General features: G+C 38.9%; 1 protein-coding gene and 1 long non-coding RNA gene across 2 annotated transcripts in view; both read right to left on the reverse strand.

Annotated features, from left to right (window-relative positions):
- The window catches only part of TMEM135 (transmembrane protein 135), a 168,539-nt gene that overhangs the window by 98,953 nt on the left and 54,239 nt on the right, over nt 1–15,347 (reverse strand). The window contains exon 5 of the mRNA XM_039342959.1: nt 11,218–11,283. Coding sequence (XP_039198893.1) covers nt 11,218–11,283 — 66 coding nt within the window. The remainder of the gene's footprint in view (nt 1–11,217; nt 11,284–15,347) is intronic.
- Nucleotides 1,504–6,656, reverse strand: LOC120307814. The gene is made up of 2 exons (XR_005556660.1): nt 3,635–6,656; nt 1,504–2,489 (listed from the first exon to the last, which is right to left on the reverse strand). It is a non-coding gene; the product is annotated as an uncharacterized LOC120307814 (long non-coding RNA).

Below are 15,347 nucleotides of genomic sequence, written 5' to 3' on the forward strand. Positions count from 1 at the left end.
CCAGATGCTTTGAGCCAAAATACCCAGCTTTACTGGCTAAAGGGTGGGGTGATAGAAGTCCAGCACATTTAAAAAGAATGGGATTGGAGAATGAAAAACTGGTAGCAGCACAGAGTAATTCCCATTACAATAGTTTGAACATAAGGAGGCTAATAGTTACATTTCTTCCATTTGTGAAGATTAGAAAGGTAGACCTGTTCTATAAGTGGAGCTGCTATATAGGATGCTAATTAATGCCATATGTTTGTGTAAATTACTATAACAGATGTATTCCTTGAAATTAAAAGGAGAAAATGTATTTCAGTTTTGCCCCCAAAGTATATGAATTAAAGAACAAAGCTATTTAATGATCTTACCAAATATACCACAATTGACATTTCTTGCTGTTTTCTTAACATATATTTATTTATTCTCTATAGAAATAAGCTAATCATTGCAATGTGGAATGGTGTCATAATTTCCAGGGAGAAGCGCCAATGGCTGAATTTCGATATAGTAAGAAAAATATTTAGGCCAGAATTCAGTGACCTTCTATACAGTATAGAACGAGCTGCACACAACTCTGCCTGACTCACTTCCTAATGTTATCCGGATGTTCTGGATTTTTTTTAAAAAAAAAATGCTTTAACCCAGTGTTTCTCAGCCTTGAAATTTTAAGGCATGTGGACTTCAACTCCCAGAATTCCACAGCCAGCATTGCTGGCTGTGGAATTCTGGGAGTTGAAGTCCACATGCCTTAAAATTGTCAAGGTTGAGAAACACTGCAAGTTTTAACCTCTTTTGAATATCTCTGCCAAGGTCATTTTCCTCACTTTCTACAAAGGGGAAAAGTGGCTAATGGTATGAGAATATATCAAAAGGGCACATTGGCAAGAAAAAGTCCACAGTTCAATAATAACAAATGGGATTGGCATCAAAAGTTTGCAGGCCTTAAACATTGAGGAGGTTTCTACTAATCATTGTTAACTTGGGGACAGAGTGCATTTGAGTCATTCCTGATTCCTGGCAACTGCCTGAGCAAGTCCCTGGAATATTCTTGGATATGTTTTGGGAATGGTTTGCTATTGCCACCTTCTACTAAGACAGGGGTAGGCAACCTTGGCTCTTTTATGACTCGTGGACTTCAACTCCCAGAATTCCCGAGCCAGCCATGCTGAGGGGAAAGGGAAAGGTTTCCAAGCTGAGCCATGCTGGCTCAGGAATTCTGGGAGTCGAAGTCCACGAGCCATAAAAGAGCCAAGGTTGCCTACCCCTGGACTAGGAGCTGCCCAAAGTCAGCTGGCAGCTGGCTTCATGTTGGAGCAGGACCAGTTTCCCAGTTTCTAGCCAGGTGTATTTAACCATTACACCAAATTGGCTATCCATTGTTGACTAAATATTGCCGACTGTTGTGTCTAGAAAAGTTTTAGACTAAATTGCCATTAGTCCCACTTAAGAGAATGGTAGGTACTAGGTTGCCTTCCCTGTGTAGACAATACTGAGAAGAATAACAACAATATCTGATTCATTATGAGAGCCTTTAATATTCTTTTAATGCTCTGACAGTCAACACAGGAGGGTTTTTTTATTTTATTTTTTGGAGGGGAGGGGAGACCCAAATGTTGACATACAAATCTGTTGAGTACTTGCAGATGAGCAAACATGTTGCAAGCTTCAAACATCTCTAGAGCATTCAGATATATTTACTTCCAGCTTCAGTGTCTGGGGTCACTGCATTTCCCAGCACATAGACTCGATGATGAATTATTAGAATCTCAGAGAAATACTTTCAGCAGTTTTTCCGCAGGAGAAGAAGCCAAGAGTTTCCATTCTCAAACCAACACAGACTTGTAATTCCACATCTGCCAATTAACATCTCATTATTTCTTGGCTTTATTGGACAAGTGGAATGCAAACCATGCAGGCTGCTCCAGCAAGTTGTCAAAATCATAGAAGAGAGCATTTGAAATTAATTCCTCAAGAGGATTTCCAGTCTACAACATTTTTGTAGTCATATGTATAAAAGAGTTTTCAAATGGCATTCTGATGAGCAAGCTAATTAAGTATATAAAGAATGATCGTCAGTTAGAAAGATCATAGCTGACTTGGAAAAAAGTATTTAAAGAATGCTCCGCAACAGTTCTTTATAAAACAAGAGAAAGGGTCCCAGGCTACTATTCCTCAGGGTTGTTTTTTTTACTATTGACTTGGATGAAAACATCACAAAAGCTTGAACTAGATCCCTCAACAATGAAAAATGATCAACCATTCTCCCAAAGCTATCAATGAAAAGCTTTAAGTAATGTTTCTCCAAGACCTTATACCACCAGAAAAATTGACAAGAAGCAGTCTTCAAAACAAGGGAAGATGAAGCAGGAGGACAATCAGGTAGATTAATAAAAAGTTTAGTCTTCTCCAGATTTAAGCTAGTGGGAAGATATCCAATTGAAGGTCCCAGCAAGACAATAGGAGAAGGAAGTTCATGCTGTATCATCCAAGACAAGATATACCTGGATAGTGTCAACAAAATATGTCAGATACACTTTAAAAAGAGAGAAAGAAATCAGAGAACACAGAGACAATGTATATAGTGTAAACAGAAAGGAGACAGAGTCCCAAGGAGCACACACGGTGTGACGGGATGTGGGAAAGACTGGCCAAGGGAATGGATGGATAAGGGACAGCATAGCCCTCAGCTGGATAATGGGTGGGGCAAGAGGCTCAGAAGGGACCCTTCCTAGTTTCTTCGGCTATAAAAGAGATGAGAGAAAGGGGGAAAGTTCCGGGCTCCATTTTGGTTGTAAGCCAAGGACTGCCTATACCAGTGGTTCTCAACCTGTGGGTCGGGACCCCATTTGGGGTCGAATGACCATTTCACGGGGGTCGCCAAACAAGGCTGACCGCCATTTTTTCCCCTTTTCTTTGGCCATGCCCCTGGCACCCGGTGATGTATAAGGGGGTCACCACAACATGGGAAACTGTATTATGGGGTCGCGGCATTAGAAAGATTGAGAACCACTGGCCTATACTTTTCAGACTTATAAGATTCTGTCAATGTAGCTTTACAATAAAGTAGAATTAGCTCATCTAGTTGTAACTCCTATCTGGTAAACCTCACAAGTACATAGGTACTGTAACAGGAAGGGCTAAGAGAAAGCCTTTCAACTGGCTTATAAAAACTACAAATAATCTAATAAGTACTAATTACATATAAACCATGCCTAAGCTATTTCAAGAAGAAATGCCAACACAGATGCTTTATGGAAATCAATTACTCCCTTACTTCAAGCACGGTACTCCATGCCCTGTGATATGCCCATAATACAACTGTACATTTTGAGGCAGGCATGGTGAAACATAGAAGGCAGAGATTGGGTAACTATATTTAAACATAGTTTTAAAGCTGTTCTGTTTCTCTATGGGAGTAGCTTCCTCAACCCTTTTCAATTCACATGGGAGAAGACATTAATCTTGAAAATTAATATTCCTAGGGTTTTTTTCTGTCTAACCTATACCTTTTCAGGCATTAAAGGTTTGCAGTTAGTCTGCAACAGCAAATTATAGCCGCTGAGCGGCAATGACTTAACTAGGTAGCTAATCAATTATTCAAAGAAAATCCAAACTTTACAATAGTACCCAGCAGTGTAATACTTACACACTATGAGCCTGAATAATTCCCCCTCCGCAATTTTAAAGCTATAAGAATAAACAAAATTTTAAAATTAGAAGAGCACAACGCTTTCAAGAACCTTAACAGCATTACTGATGTCTACAAAAGTATTTTTTTTTCATATAGTCTGATCAAGCATTCTTTATAGTGCTTAGTTTTCCATGAATTTTGAGAGAAGCACAAAATACTTTAAAATACTTTAGCTCACACGGTTATGTTCTTAAATTACTCTATTTAAAAAAAAGTTTTATCAATTCTTAAGCAATAGCATGTTGATATGCCATAATTATATAAAAAAATTGCAGTATGAAGGAAAAATAAAATGAAAATTGTTATCTTCTCCACAAATTATCACAACCACCAAGGAGCACAATCACCAAGGAGTCAGACAACAGCAATGAAATTAGAGATGATGAGCTAGCCGTGAGAACAGAACTTTTGAACCCACAGAAATAATGGTATCTTTGTGATATGAATGAGAAGGGTGCAGAAATCGGATATCTAGGATCACATCACTATTTAGCTCTGTAATATGCCTGTGACTAGGGCCTGCCGTGTCCTCAAGCTAGAGAGAGAGAGAGAAAAAGAGAGAGAGAGAGACTTGAAAAGTTTAAATTAGAATCAGCTTTTAAGATACTTTCACCGTTTTCAGGCAAAAAACAGAGAGTTTCCCCTCAAGCATGGTATACTTTCTCAAATTCAGTTCATTACACTAACTCAAGAATTAAAAATAAGAAACATTATAATAATTCAACACTATCAAGAATCGCCTCCTTCCCAAAAGAAAAAATTACTTGTTTGAAAGTAATGCATCGTCATTATCCTTTTAATATTATATATCACACAAAAAGGAACTCAATGGGTTTGGTTATTTAATTTTTTTTCATTTGTATGTACCAAAATCCAAGACATTTTTTTTTTTACATTTACATCCAGCCTTTTCTCCATGGAATGCAGACCTTTTAAATCTACATTAGCCCTTTGAATTAAGAAATGAATTTAAAATGCACTAAATGAATTTAACATTGTCACTTGCCCAAGATTAACTGGTTAGCTTCTTAGGATGGGATTGGGTAACATGTATTTTTATTTCTACGAAGTGGGTTCTATAAAATACGGCTTAATTTTTACAAGTGCTTTTAATTTTATTATCTCTATTCATGTCTTAAAATGCATTAAGCCTGGAATTAAGGACAAACCCACAGACATGTGAGAAAATGTTTGATTCTTATTTTCTGCCCTCCAAACTGGAAATTGATCATCCGCAGTTTTTAATTCTTCACTCTCTTCTACAAATACTCAAATACAGTCCATATTCCTTTCACAATAGTGGCAATCTTTTCGTTTTCAATCATATAACATAAATCGCACACTGTGATTTGTTCCCATTTAGCATGGTAACACTATCATCTCATATGACTAAAAATTCTTTTTTTCCTCAGTATACATCAGCATATACCTCACTTGCCACAGGCCTGTTTAAACTGCATGAATCCTTCACATTCCTCTCCCACGTTTTAAAGGGAAGAGACAGAAAAAAAGAATATATTGATGTCCAACAGAGTTTGAAAAAAAATATACGGTAGTTAAACACTTTTAAGTTTTGATGTCTTCTTCAATTCCACTCAATACCAAATGATGTTAATTGGTAGAGAAGTTTTAAAAGTGTGGAATAACCTTTTGAATAAGGTTATTAGATTCTGGCTTGGGAAGATTTTCAAAAATATTTGGTCCTTTTATTGGGAGAATCTGTTAGGCAGAATAACGTTCTTAGAAGATGCATATTAATATCTGAATTCAGTATATGAGGAGCACTTCTACCCTGAAGATTTATTTATGTTTCCAAGTTTTCCTATGTACTTCTAAGTCTGATCCTCTGTTTTCATCAGGTAAAAGTTAAAGGTTTTCCTATCCACTCGTGTTTGATTCTAGGGCACAGTGCTCATCTCCGTTTTTGGGCTGAGGGAGCCCACATTGTCCAAAGACATTTTCCACACTCATATGGCCAGCACGGCTATACACCAAAGGCACATGGAACACTGTTACCTTCCTACCAAAGTGGTACCTATTTATTTACTCGCATTTGCATGCTTTCAAACTGCTAGCTGGGCAGGAGCTGAGGGAACTCACCCCGTTGCACGGCGCTTGGGTCTTGACAAACTTAGCATCTTTAATACTGAGCCATTGTGTTCCCTTTTTTTCATTAGGAGAAATGCATAATTTTCTGTTGCACAGTTTGAAAATTAAACATAACCTTAATTGTTACTGCAAGGTAACCATTAAAGCAGGCTACCCTTGCTGTTATTTGAATTAGCTTCTCTTCCTGACCAATAAATCTGCAGAAGGCATTTTTGACATAAGAGGAAGAAGAAGAAAGTTCAGGCTGCATGTTAGGTTTGAATGCAGGAGAATTATGTGAGAATCAGAGTGTCTGACCAGGTTGGGTATTTTTTTTTAATCAGTCTGCCTGTGAGACGCGTTGATGCCTTTGTAGGGGACGTTACAGAGCCCCAAAGCATAGATACCCATTCTAGGAATTGGCCGAAATTCGTTCACAAATAGCTGCTGAAATAATGCATCAACTCTGGCCACCTCCCAGTTGTTCCAGTGCCCCAAGCAATCTGATCTGGGTACCAGTGCCAAAGCGATTAGAGTTTCTATTAACAACAGAGATACGCAGCAAGAGAAACAGGGCTATCAGCTGTAGCCAAGATATAAACCAGATTCATCTCCGCACAGGCGGAAGACAGTGGCATTTTAAGATGTGTTGTGAACTCACCATGCTAACAGCAGATAGAATTGGATGATGGTTCTAGAAAACAGCAAGAGAACTTCCCTTTGAGAAGATAATGTTCCTGGGAAGATACTAAAAGCCAACTTCCGTGTTTGGGAAAACAAACTTTTGCTTACCCCAGCAACCAAGTATCACTTCCTCCATCAACGGTCAATTTGCACTCTTCTTAGGGATACCTAATACCTTCCAGTTTTGCACTGCTCCTTTTCTAGCCAATAAACTGGAAAGCTGTTGAGGTTGTCATTATTTAACAGAAACACCTATCCGTCTATAGCAAATACATCAACTTTCTTGCAGTTAATTGAGGGAGGGAGGGAGGGAGGGAGGGAGGGAGGGAGGGAGGGAGGGAGGGAGGGAGGAAGGAAGGAAGGAAGGAAGGAAGGAAGGAAGGAAGGAAGGAAGGAAGGAAGGAAGGTGCCTAGTATGTCAGGGTTTGTTACTTCAGGGCCTTTGGGAGATCAAGGGAGCTTATAGCTGCTCTTATAAATAAATAAGGGAACTGTTGCTTAGCAACAAGTAAACCATGTGGTTCCTGTCCACTTTATTTTTCCCCCTGAAAATTTTACCACTTGGGACAGGAAATACAATGGCCTTTGTCCACCAAAACAGAATCCCTGAAGTGTTGTCTGCAGAATTACATGCAGGTTTCTTGCTTTACACATAAAAGATCACTCATGTGATGAACCAACTCTTAATGACAAAACATGCCAATTTATATTCTTTTATCTTTCACATTCCCTTGATGACCATCAAAAAGGAACCGCAAAACCTTTTTTTAAAAAAAGAAGAAAACTGGAGCACGAAAAAAGACAGTCAGGAATTTGAGAACAAGCCTGAAGAAAAATGTCATGTTAACGGTGTTTCTCAACCTTGGCAACTTTACGATGTGTGGACTTCAACTCCCAGAATTCTCCAGCTAGCATTGCTAGCTGGAGAACATTGTAAAGTTGCCAAGGCTGAGAAACACTGTGTTAGTAAGACTTAAGTCCAGTATAGCTTACTATCTAGTTCCCTCCTCTACCTTTTATGAGGCTATGCTCTTAAGTTTTCTTGAAGACTGACAAAACTTTCACAAAACAGCCAGATTCCACTGGGATCTCTAAGAGGCAGAGAGAAAAACAAGTGACCTCTGAATCTACAAATATTTTCCAGAAAGTAGCCTTTTTAAAAAAGATTTTTTTTAATACGGCTTTTATTATTTTTTTTATAAATAACTCAAAGCGGTGGAAAATAACTAATACTCATTCCTCCTTCTATTTTCCCTACAACAACAATCCTTTGAGCTGGGTTGAGCTAAGAAAGAACGACTAGCCCAAAATCACTGAGCCAGCTTTAATGACAAAGGAAGAACTAGAACTCACAGTCTCCCGGTTTCTAACCTGGTGCCTAAACCAGTAGATCAGGGCTAGGCAACCCTGGCTCTTTTATGATTCGTGGACTTCAACTCCCAGAATTCCTGAGCCAGCCATGGAAGTTGACCAAACTGGCTCCTGGTGAAAATACTTTAGTAAGGAGGAGATAAATGTGCTGAGTCATCAAGTCAATTATATTCTTAAATTTCATTATCTCCCCTGGTACGATTAAACTTCTTGGAGATCAGTCAACTCCATGGCTATAACATGTCCTGAAGTAATTTTTCAGTATGCAGTAGATGTTGTTGAACAGGATCACCATTCCAAGAATTATCTGCCTTGCTTGGATGAAATGACACTTGGCAGCCCCAGTTCCACACCCCGTGCCAAAACCTTGTCAATAATGCTGTAATCCATGCAAAAACAGCAAACAGCCCCACGTTAGCTGTAAAAGATGACTTCTCCCATGAAAAGTTTGATAAAAGAAATACAACCGGGGAGACGAAGAAGCTGAATTATCCCCAGCATACAGAAAAGATGAGAGAAGGAACCAAGGGAAAGAAAACATTCAGTGTTATAAACTCCACATCCATTTGATTCTGGAAACATGCCCAGTCTGAAGAGCCCTTACGGACTTGTTTGGTTTGAGTGCTATTTTTCAAATCAGCTCACTCTAGTGCAAAGTGAGAGATCAAGTATTAATTCAAGATTATTCGTACGGTTCTTTGTTTACTACCACTCAAACGGCCACTTAACTTATCAGGAGAAAGGATCATTTTAAGTGGATTTAATCATTTCCCACTGACAATGTTAATACAAGACTGCATCCACAGGTATGTGCGGATATAGAGATAAATGACAGACAAGAGATATATTTCCTCTGTTCAATTGGGTCTGATTCTCAAAGACACTCTGGACAGATCTCTGCAGTTTTCCTGGCAGGTTTTTCAGAAGTGGCTGGCCACCCTCCTTCCTAGGGCTGAGAGAAAGTACCTGGCCCAAGGTCATCCAGCTGGTCTAAGTGATTTGGGAACCAAACATACATACAACCCATCTCAAGTGAAGTCTTACTGTAACTGCCTCTGCTCTAGCAATTCAAACTGTATGAATGCTAACATGTTCTCTGGGTGTCCAAACTAAACATTTTGCTTTGCATCCCACATGAAAATCACAAGCATTCTAAAGCCATCTGGAGGCAACAGGGCTTTTTTTCATAAACATCAGCTGCTGTACAAGTCAGATCCATAACAAAATGCTGGAGAATAATGGCCCTCTTCAGTATTCCAGCCAGTCAACTTCTTTCAAAATAACCCATTCACTTCACCACCGGTCCACAAAGACAAGAGTCTTTAGAGACGGAGCTGGCCCTCTAGTTTGATGAATACTCGTTTTCTTGTCGATGTGACTTCTTCAACACCACGCGTAATTAATCTGCGAAATCCATCACCACAGGATGAGGCTGTAGCCACTAACCTGACCCCACCTTTACAGACAGTCTTGGACTTACGATCACAATTGGGACCAGAATTTCCATTTCTAAGCAAGGCGGCTGTTGAGTGAGTGGCACCTGATTTTTCTGCCACAGCCGCTACGCGAACCGCTGCAGTTGTAGATGAATCAGATGGTCGTTAAGTGAATCCAGCTTCCCCCTTTGACTTTGCTCGTCAGAAGGTGGCTGGGAAAGTCACAAATGGTGATCGCATGATCCCAGGATGCTGCAACCATCATAAATACAGGCCTGTTTCCAAGTCCCTGAATTCCGATCACGTGACCATGGGGAAGCTGTGGCTCTCGTAGGTGTGATGACTGTATATAAGGCCACGTCATTTGGTCACTAAACCAGTGGTTCTTAACCTTTTTGAACGAATCGCCCGCCTGAGCCAATGAGGAAGTTGTCATCGCCTCCCTCCCCCAACATAACCTCTCAATCACAACATAGGAAATAATTCTTCAATTTATGCAAACACTTGTTTTGTTTTATTTAAAATTGTCATCCGGACATGTCGATGCAAATAATTTATTTCCAGTCTTTTTCCCATATCTCAACTGTGTGAAAAATTTTGGTGCCACCCGTCACTTTATTCCCAAATTTCGTGATACATGTATTTCATTATTATCTTATTTATTCAAGACACTTAAATGTAATGACCGCTGAAAACAAAATTCAATTGCAAGAAAGTGAAATGCCCGAAAAGAAAAACAGTAATATTTAATGATTGAATTACAAGTGAAATTTAAGATGCAAAAAAAAATATAAAAAGGGTAGAGGCTGCTGCGCAACGCGCATGAAGATAAGGGATGTGTATTCACATATGTACGGCGTTCTGTACTGAAGCTAGCTGGAGCAACATTTGAAAACACAATTCAATCCACTAATAGCCAGCGATCTGATGTTTTTGTACGACAGATATACAGCGATTCACTGTACGAAAAAGTCTCAAAAGTGTCCCCAAAACTTCTCGCTCCATCGCCCCCGTATCGCCCCCTTTTTGTTCCTTCGCCCCCCTGAAAAATGAAATCGCCCCCTGGGGGAGGGCGATATCGCCCAGGTTAAGAACCACTGCACTAAACAAACAATTTTAAATCAAGGATTACATGTAAAAGGAAATGACTAAATCCACGCAGAACTAGGGACTCATGAAATGTCCATGTTATCTTGAGGGGAGATAATATGCCTCCCAATGTTTGCTGCAGGAACAATGGCAGGAGAGAAATATATCTATATCTCCTGCTTCTGAGCAACCAGAAAAAAAAAAAATCCTGGGCTCAGAAAGCAGTCCTATCCTTAAGTTCTTAAGATGGTGCCGTTTTGTCTTTTTAAAAAAATCTATATGTCAGCTGCCATCTTATGCTGCTATGCAGTGACAGACTGCCATGAACTGTGGGGAGGGGAAATGAAGGCGGGAATGTTTGGGGAACCAAAAAGTAAGTTCTGTATCTCCTTGAGGTCACCCAAAAGTTGGAAGAAGGAGAGGGCCGCATACCAAATTGAACTTGGACTGACTGTTATGAAAACATCTTGCCTGAACCTGATTGGTTACCCTAGGGTGGGCAATGAGAGACAGTTAAGGGAGGAAAAAGTAGGGATTTGGGCGCACAATTTTCAGTTCTGGGTTTGCACTATTGCAGTGTTTTTCAACCTTGACCATTTTAAGGCATGTGGACTTCAACTCCCAGAATTCCACAGCCAGCATTGCTGGCTGTGGAATTCTGGGAGTTGAAGTCCACATGCCTTAAAATGGTCAAGGTTGAGAAACACTGCACTATTGCAATACACTTGATTTCTAATGAATTGCTAATGAATTGCAGACATGTGATCATGAGAAAGCGGTGATAGTTCTATTTTCATTTCTCAGGTATTTCTATCAGCCCTCATCAAATTCACTTTTAAAACAATACCACGCATGTGAAAAAAGTTTTACCTCTCCGTGTCTTAAAGGGGTAATGTGTCCTCTTGATACTCCCATGCGGAATAGAGTTTCTGTGGCCTGCAGACAAAAAGAGAGAATATTTGAAATAAAATATTCTGCTTTTTGAAGTTACAACGTTCACAATTAGGCGGGATTCAAAGGATTTCCTCTTTTAATACATGCTTTGGTAAAAATCCTTACTATTCATACTATTATGATATTTTATACCATGCTTACATAATACTTGACAAAAGGAGGACTTTTGGAAGATGTTCTGTGTCATGGTTCCGATAGATGAGACCAGTAGAAATAAGAACTCTGAGGCAATTGCTTTCCTCAAAGAACACATTTAATGACTACACAGTATTGGCAGGAACAAAGATGAACCCAAGACTGAAAGTCCCCCCTCCAAGGTTACATGACAAGTTGAACTTCCCACCCCTGCAATATGTCATAAATCACAATCCCCAATTAACTACTTTGGCAGGCTTTCTAAGGGAAGCTCCAGCCCGCCAAAACTGAGGTAGCTTGACCTTGGTTCCCACAGGAAAGTTATTGTTATGACTATACTAGAAAAATGCATCTCCCTCCTCCCATTGCTGTGGCAACCGAAAACAAAGTGAAGATGGCTGCATCCAGAATCATTTGAAGGTAATAATAATAATGATGATGATGATGATGATGATGATAATGATGATGATGATGATGATGGAAGGGACCTTGGAGGTCATCGAGTCCAACCCCCTGCTCAGGCAGGAACCCTACACCATTTCAGACAAATGGCTGTCCAGTCTCTTCTTAAAAACATTATGCGTTATTTATATGGCGGATTAGACGGCAAAAGGATTATTAAAGCATAAAAATTCATGACAATCCATATACCTACAAAAATGCCTCCAAGACCAATTGGCTTTGGTATCAGCCCAACCCCTCGCCTCAGATCTGTGGATTTTCCACCTTTAGCCTTAGGAGGGGCAGCAGAGAGTCTTTTGGGTTGCTCTTCCCACTCAAGGCTGGTGAGCAGTAGGAAGTCTTCTTGGACTCCCAGCTCCTATTCAAAGACTACCTGACATCTATGGCAAAAGAAGCCTTTGCATAGCTCCATCTTCTGTGACAATTGCACCCCTTCCTTCATCTACTCACACTTGCCCTAATCTTTCTGCTTGACTATGGTCATGCATTCTCCTTGGGCTGCCCTTGAAGAGTATTCAGTAACTTCAAATGGTCCAGAACATAATGGAATAGATGATAGCAATATGTCCATGTAGCATCGTGTTTCACAAGCTGAATGAGTTGCAGGTGTGCTTTCAAATACGGTTATTACCTATGAAGCCCTACATGGCATAGAATTACATTATTTGAGGAATCACCTCTCTCTCATAGTTTCTACCCATTCAGCCAGAGCTGACAAGATGGCATACTCTGGGTCCCTTTGATTAACCAACACCCCCTATCTTCTCTGGTGTGGAGCCTATTCTGTGAAATGAGATTCCCCCATAGATTCATGTAATTTCAACACCAAGGATGTTCCAGAAAGCCAGACTGTTCCCCCAGACTTCCCCCAAAGTCTGTTCCCCCAGACTTTGGAAAAAGGTGGATATAATTCGCTTTTTGTGCACTGTTTAGTTGTGTTGTATTTTTTTATTGTTGCTTTTGTATTGTGAGCCTCCCAGTGTCATTTTTGTGCCAGGTAGAACCTAAATCTCTTGAAATAAATTAACTACATTTATAACCAGCTTTAAATCTATCTGTTGGATAATTCAGTGCAAAATTCAAACGTGAAAGATAAAATTCAAAATTTCCAAAGACAATTCTTTTCTCAACATTACTAACACTAATAAAAACAATATAGAGAATGGTCAAATAAAACACTGCTTTGATCATGATACAAGAATTTAATGGTTAGAGTTACAAAAGTTCATAGTACGTTAAGAATACAATGGATTTGTTAATGTTTAAAATATGCAAGAAAATAATTCTTAAAAAGCAAATGCTATTTTTCCTTAAAGCAATTTTTTAAATTTATGGATTACATTTGTATCTTAACTCCTACATTTCAAGAACTCTTAAGGCATGTTTATTTCTTTGTACTTTCAACTATGGGTGAGATGGGGCAAAGAATCATCTGCCTAGTCAGGGACTCATTTATTTGTTCATTTACACCCACAAGAAGTTGCAAGCCAGTCTCAAGACGTAATTCTACATTCCCTTGAAGATTAAAGGGGTGACAACTTCATGCAACCTTTGTGTTCTTAAAAACTGATTTCTTTCATCAGTTGTTCCTATCAACATTTTGAAGATGTTTCAGCAAAATAGAGCATTCTGTCAATACTGCTAAGTTTCTTTTGTTTCTATTGAGAACCAATGATCTATGTAAGTTTCCTTCTTCTTCAACTGATAAGAGAACTCCTTTAATGTACTTAGATAAAAGGATGTTTCACAGCTTGAGTGAGCCCAGGACTGTGGAGTTCTTGATAGAATCACCATTCACATATGCTAAGAAGATTAAGTATATTTCTGAAGTGTTCTGTTTAAAATAAAGTTGGGGAAAAGAAGGCTTATCACAGCCAAAACATCTCAATAGTAAGCTTTCTTTAAAAAAATAGGATTATGTCATTAAATAAGACAGAAGATGGAATTTCTGACGTGAAAGACAGCATTAACAGAAACATTAAATGACTGCATAAAAATGGGAAGAATGGATTTTAAGACATAAGATCTAAACAATGGAGGCGTTGGAGAGATTAAAAATGAATAATAACTGGATTTAAAGAAAAATATTGCTAAAAACAAACATGGTCCTGAAAAAATCCATGCAATAGAACATCACTAAAAACCTCTTTCAAATGTTAATAGTATAATACACTGACACAAGTTTTCAACACCCCAGCAAATCTGTATCAAGGAAAAAAATTAAGTCATAAGAGCTTAAAAGTTAAAAATAATCTTTTCTAGCAAATTCTAAAGACATAATTCAAAAGTGCATGTCTGCTGAAGAAAGAATTTCTTTCTTCAAGTAAGAGAAATCCCTTGGTTCCTGGTGTATTGTTAATATTTGCTTTTGGGGAAAGATTTACCCTTCACAGTAGCTACTAGGGGTGTCTAGGAAGAGTGCCATAGCATGAGAAAGTTTCCCTAAACATTGTCCAGTTCCATCTTAAAGATATGCCAAAGAATAAGTAAGGCATTTTTTTCAAGTTTGCTCATCAAAAATAATTTTAATATTATTTGTATCCACCTTTCAATCTTATCCAAGATTCTCCAAAGAGCATCCAAATTACAATGAAATTATTAAGCTACAACTAAAAGGATGACCAATAATTATACAATAATTAATAACCTCAAATGAAGTTATTTAAAACAAAATATTGCAAAACAATTTCCTAAAAGCAGTGATTGCCTATAAAACGTTTTCATCCAGCATCTAAATCAGGGGTAGTCAACCTTGGCTCTTTTACAACTTGTTGAGTTTTACAACTTGGGAGTTGAAGTCCACGAGTTATAAAAGAGCCAAGGTTGACTACCCCTGATCTAAATCTAAACAAATTTGGGTCATCCCCAACCTTGGCAAAATGTAGTGAAGCAGAACCGTTTCTTCCTGTGAAACAAAGCATGAGGTTATAGAATAGTGGCAATAAATCGTGGTGTTGTCATGAGATGAACTCAATGAGAAATGCATCCTGTGTTATATAAACAGAATGCCCTGTAGAATGCCATATAATAAGTATCCATAACCATCTTCATCATCATCATTCTAGCTATTGTCTATCCCGGGGTAGGCAACCTTGACTCTTTTATGACTCGTGGACTTCAACTCCCAGAATTCCTGAGCCAGCATGTCCACGAGTCATAAAAGAGCCAAGGTTGCCTACCCCTGGTCTATCCAGTGCAGGATGAAGGCCTCTTCTGCATGTTTCCAACCAATATGGTCCTGAGTTTTCTTTTGCTAATTGGGCCCGCAATACTTGCTGATGTCATCCCTCCATCTTGTTTTAGGTCTCTTTCGTGGATGCTTTTTATCAAATTCTATAACTGCCTTGGTCCAGCTGTCATCAGTTCTTCTGGCTGTGTGATCAGCCCATTTCCATTTCAATTCCTTTACTCTCTTGATGATATTGTATGCTTTCGTTTGTTCTCTAAAC

The sequence above is a fragment of the Crotalus tigris genome, unplaced genomic scaffold (genome assembly GCF_016545835.1).
Source record: "Crotalus tigris isolate CLP2741 ecotype Arizona unplaced genomic scaffold, ASM1654583v1 scf7180000017828.1554129, whole genome shotgun sequence".
Taxonomy (NCBI): domain Eukaryota; kingdom Metazoa; phylum Chordata; class Lepidosauria; order Squamata; family Viperidae; genus Crotalus; species Crotalus tigris.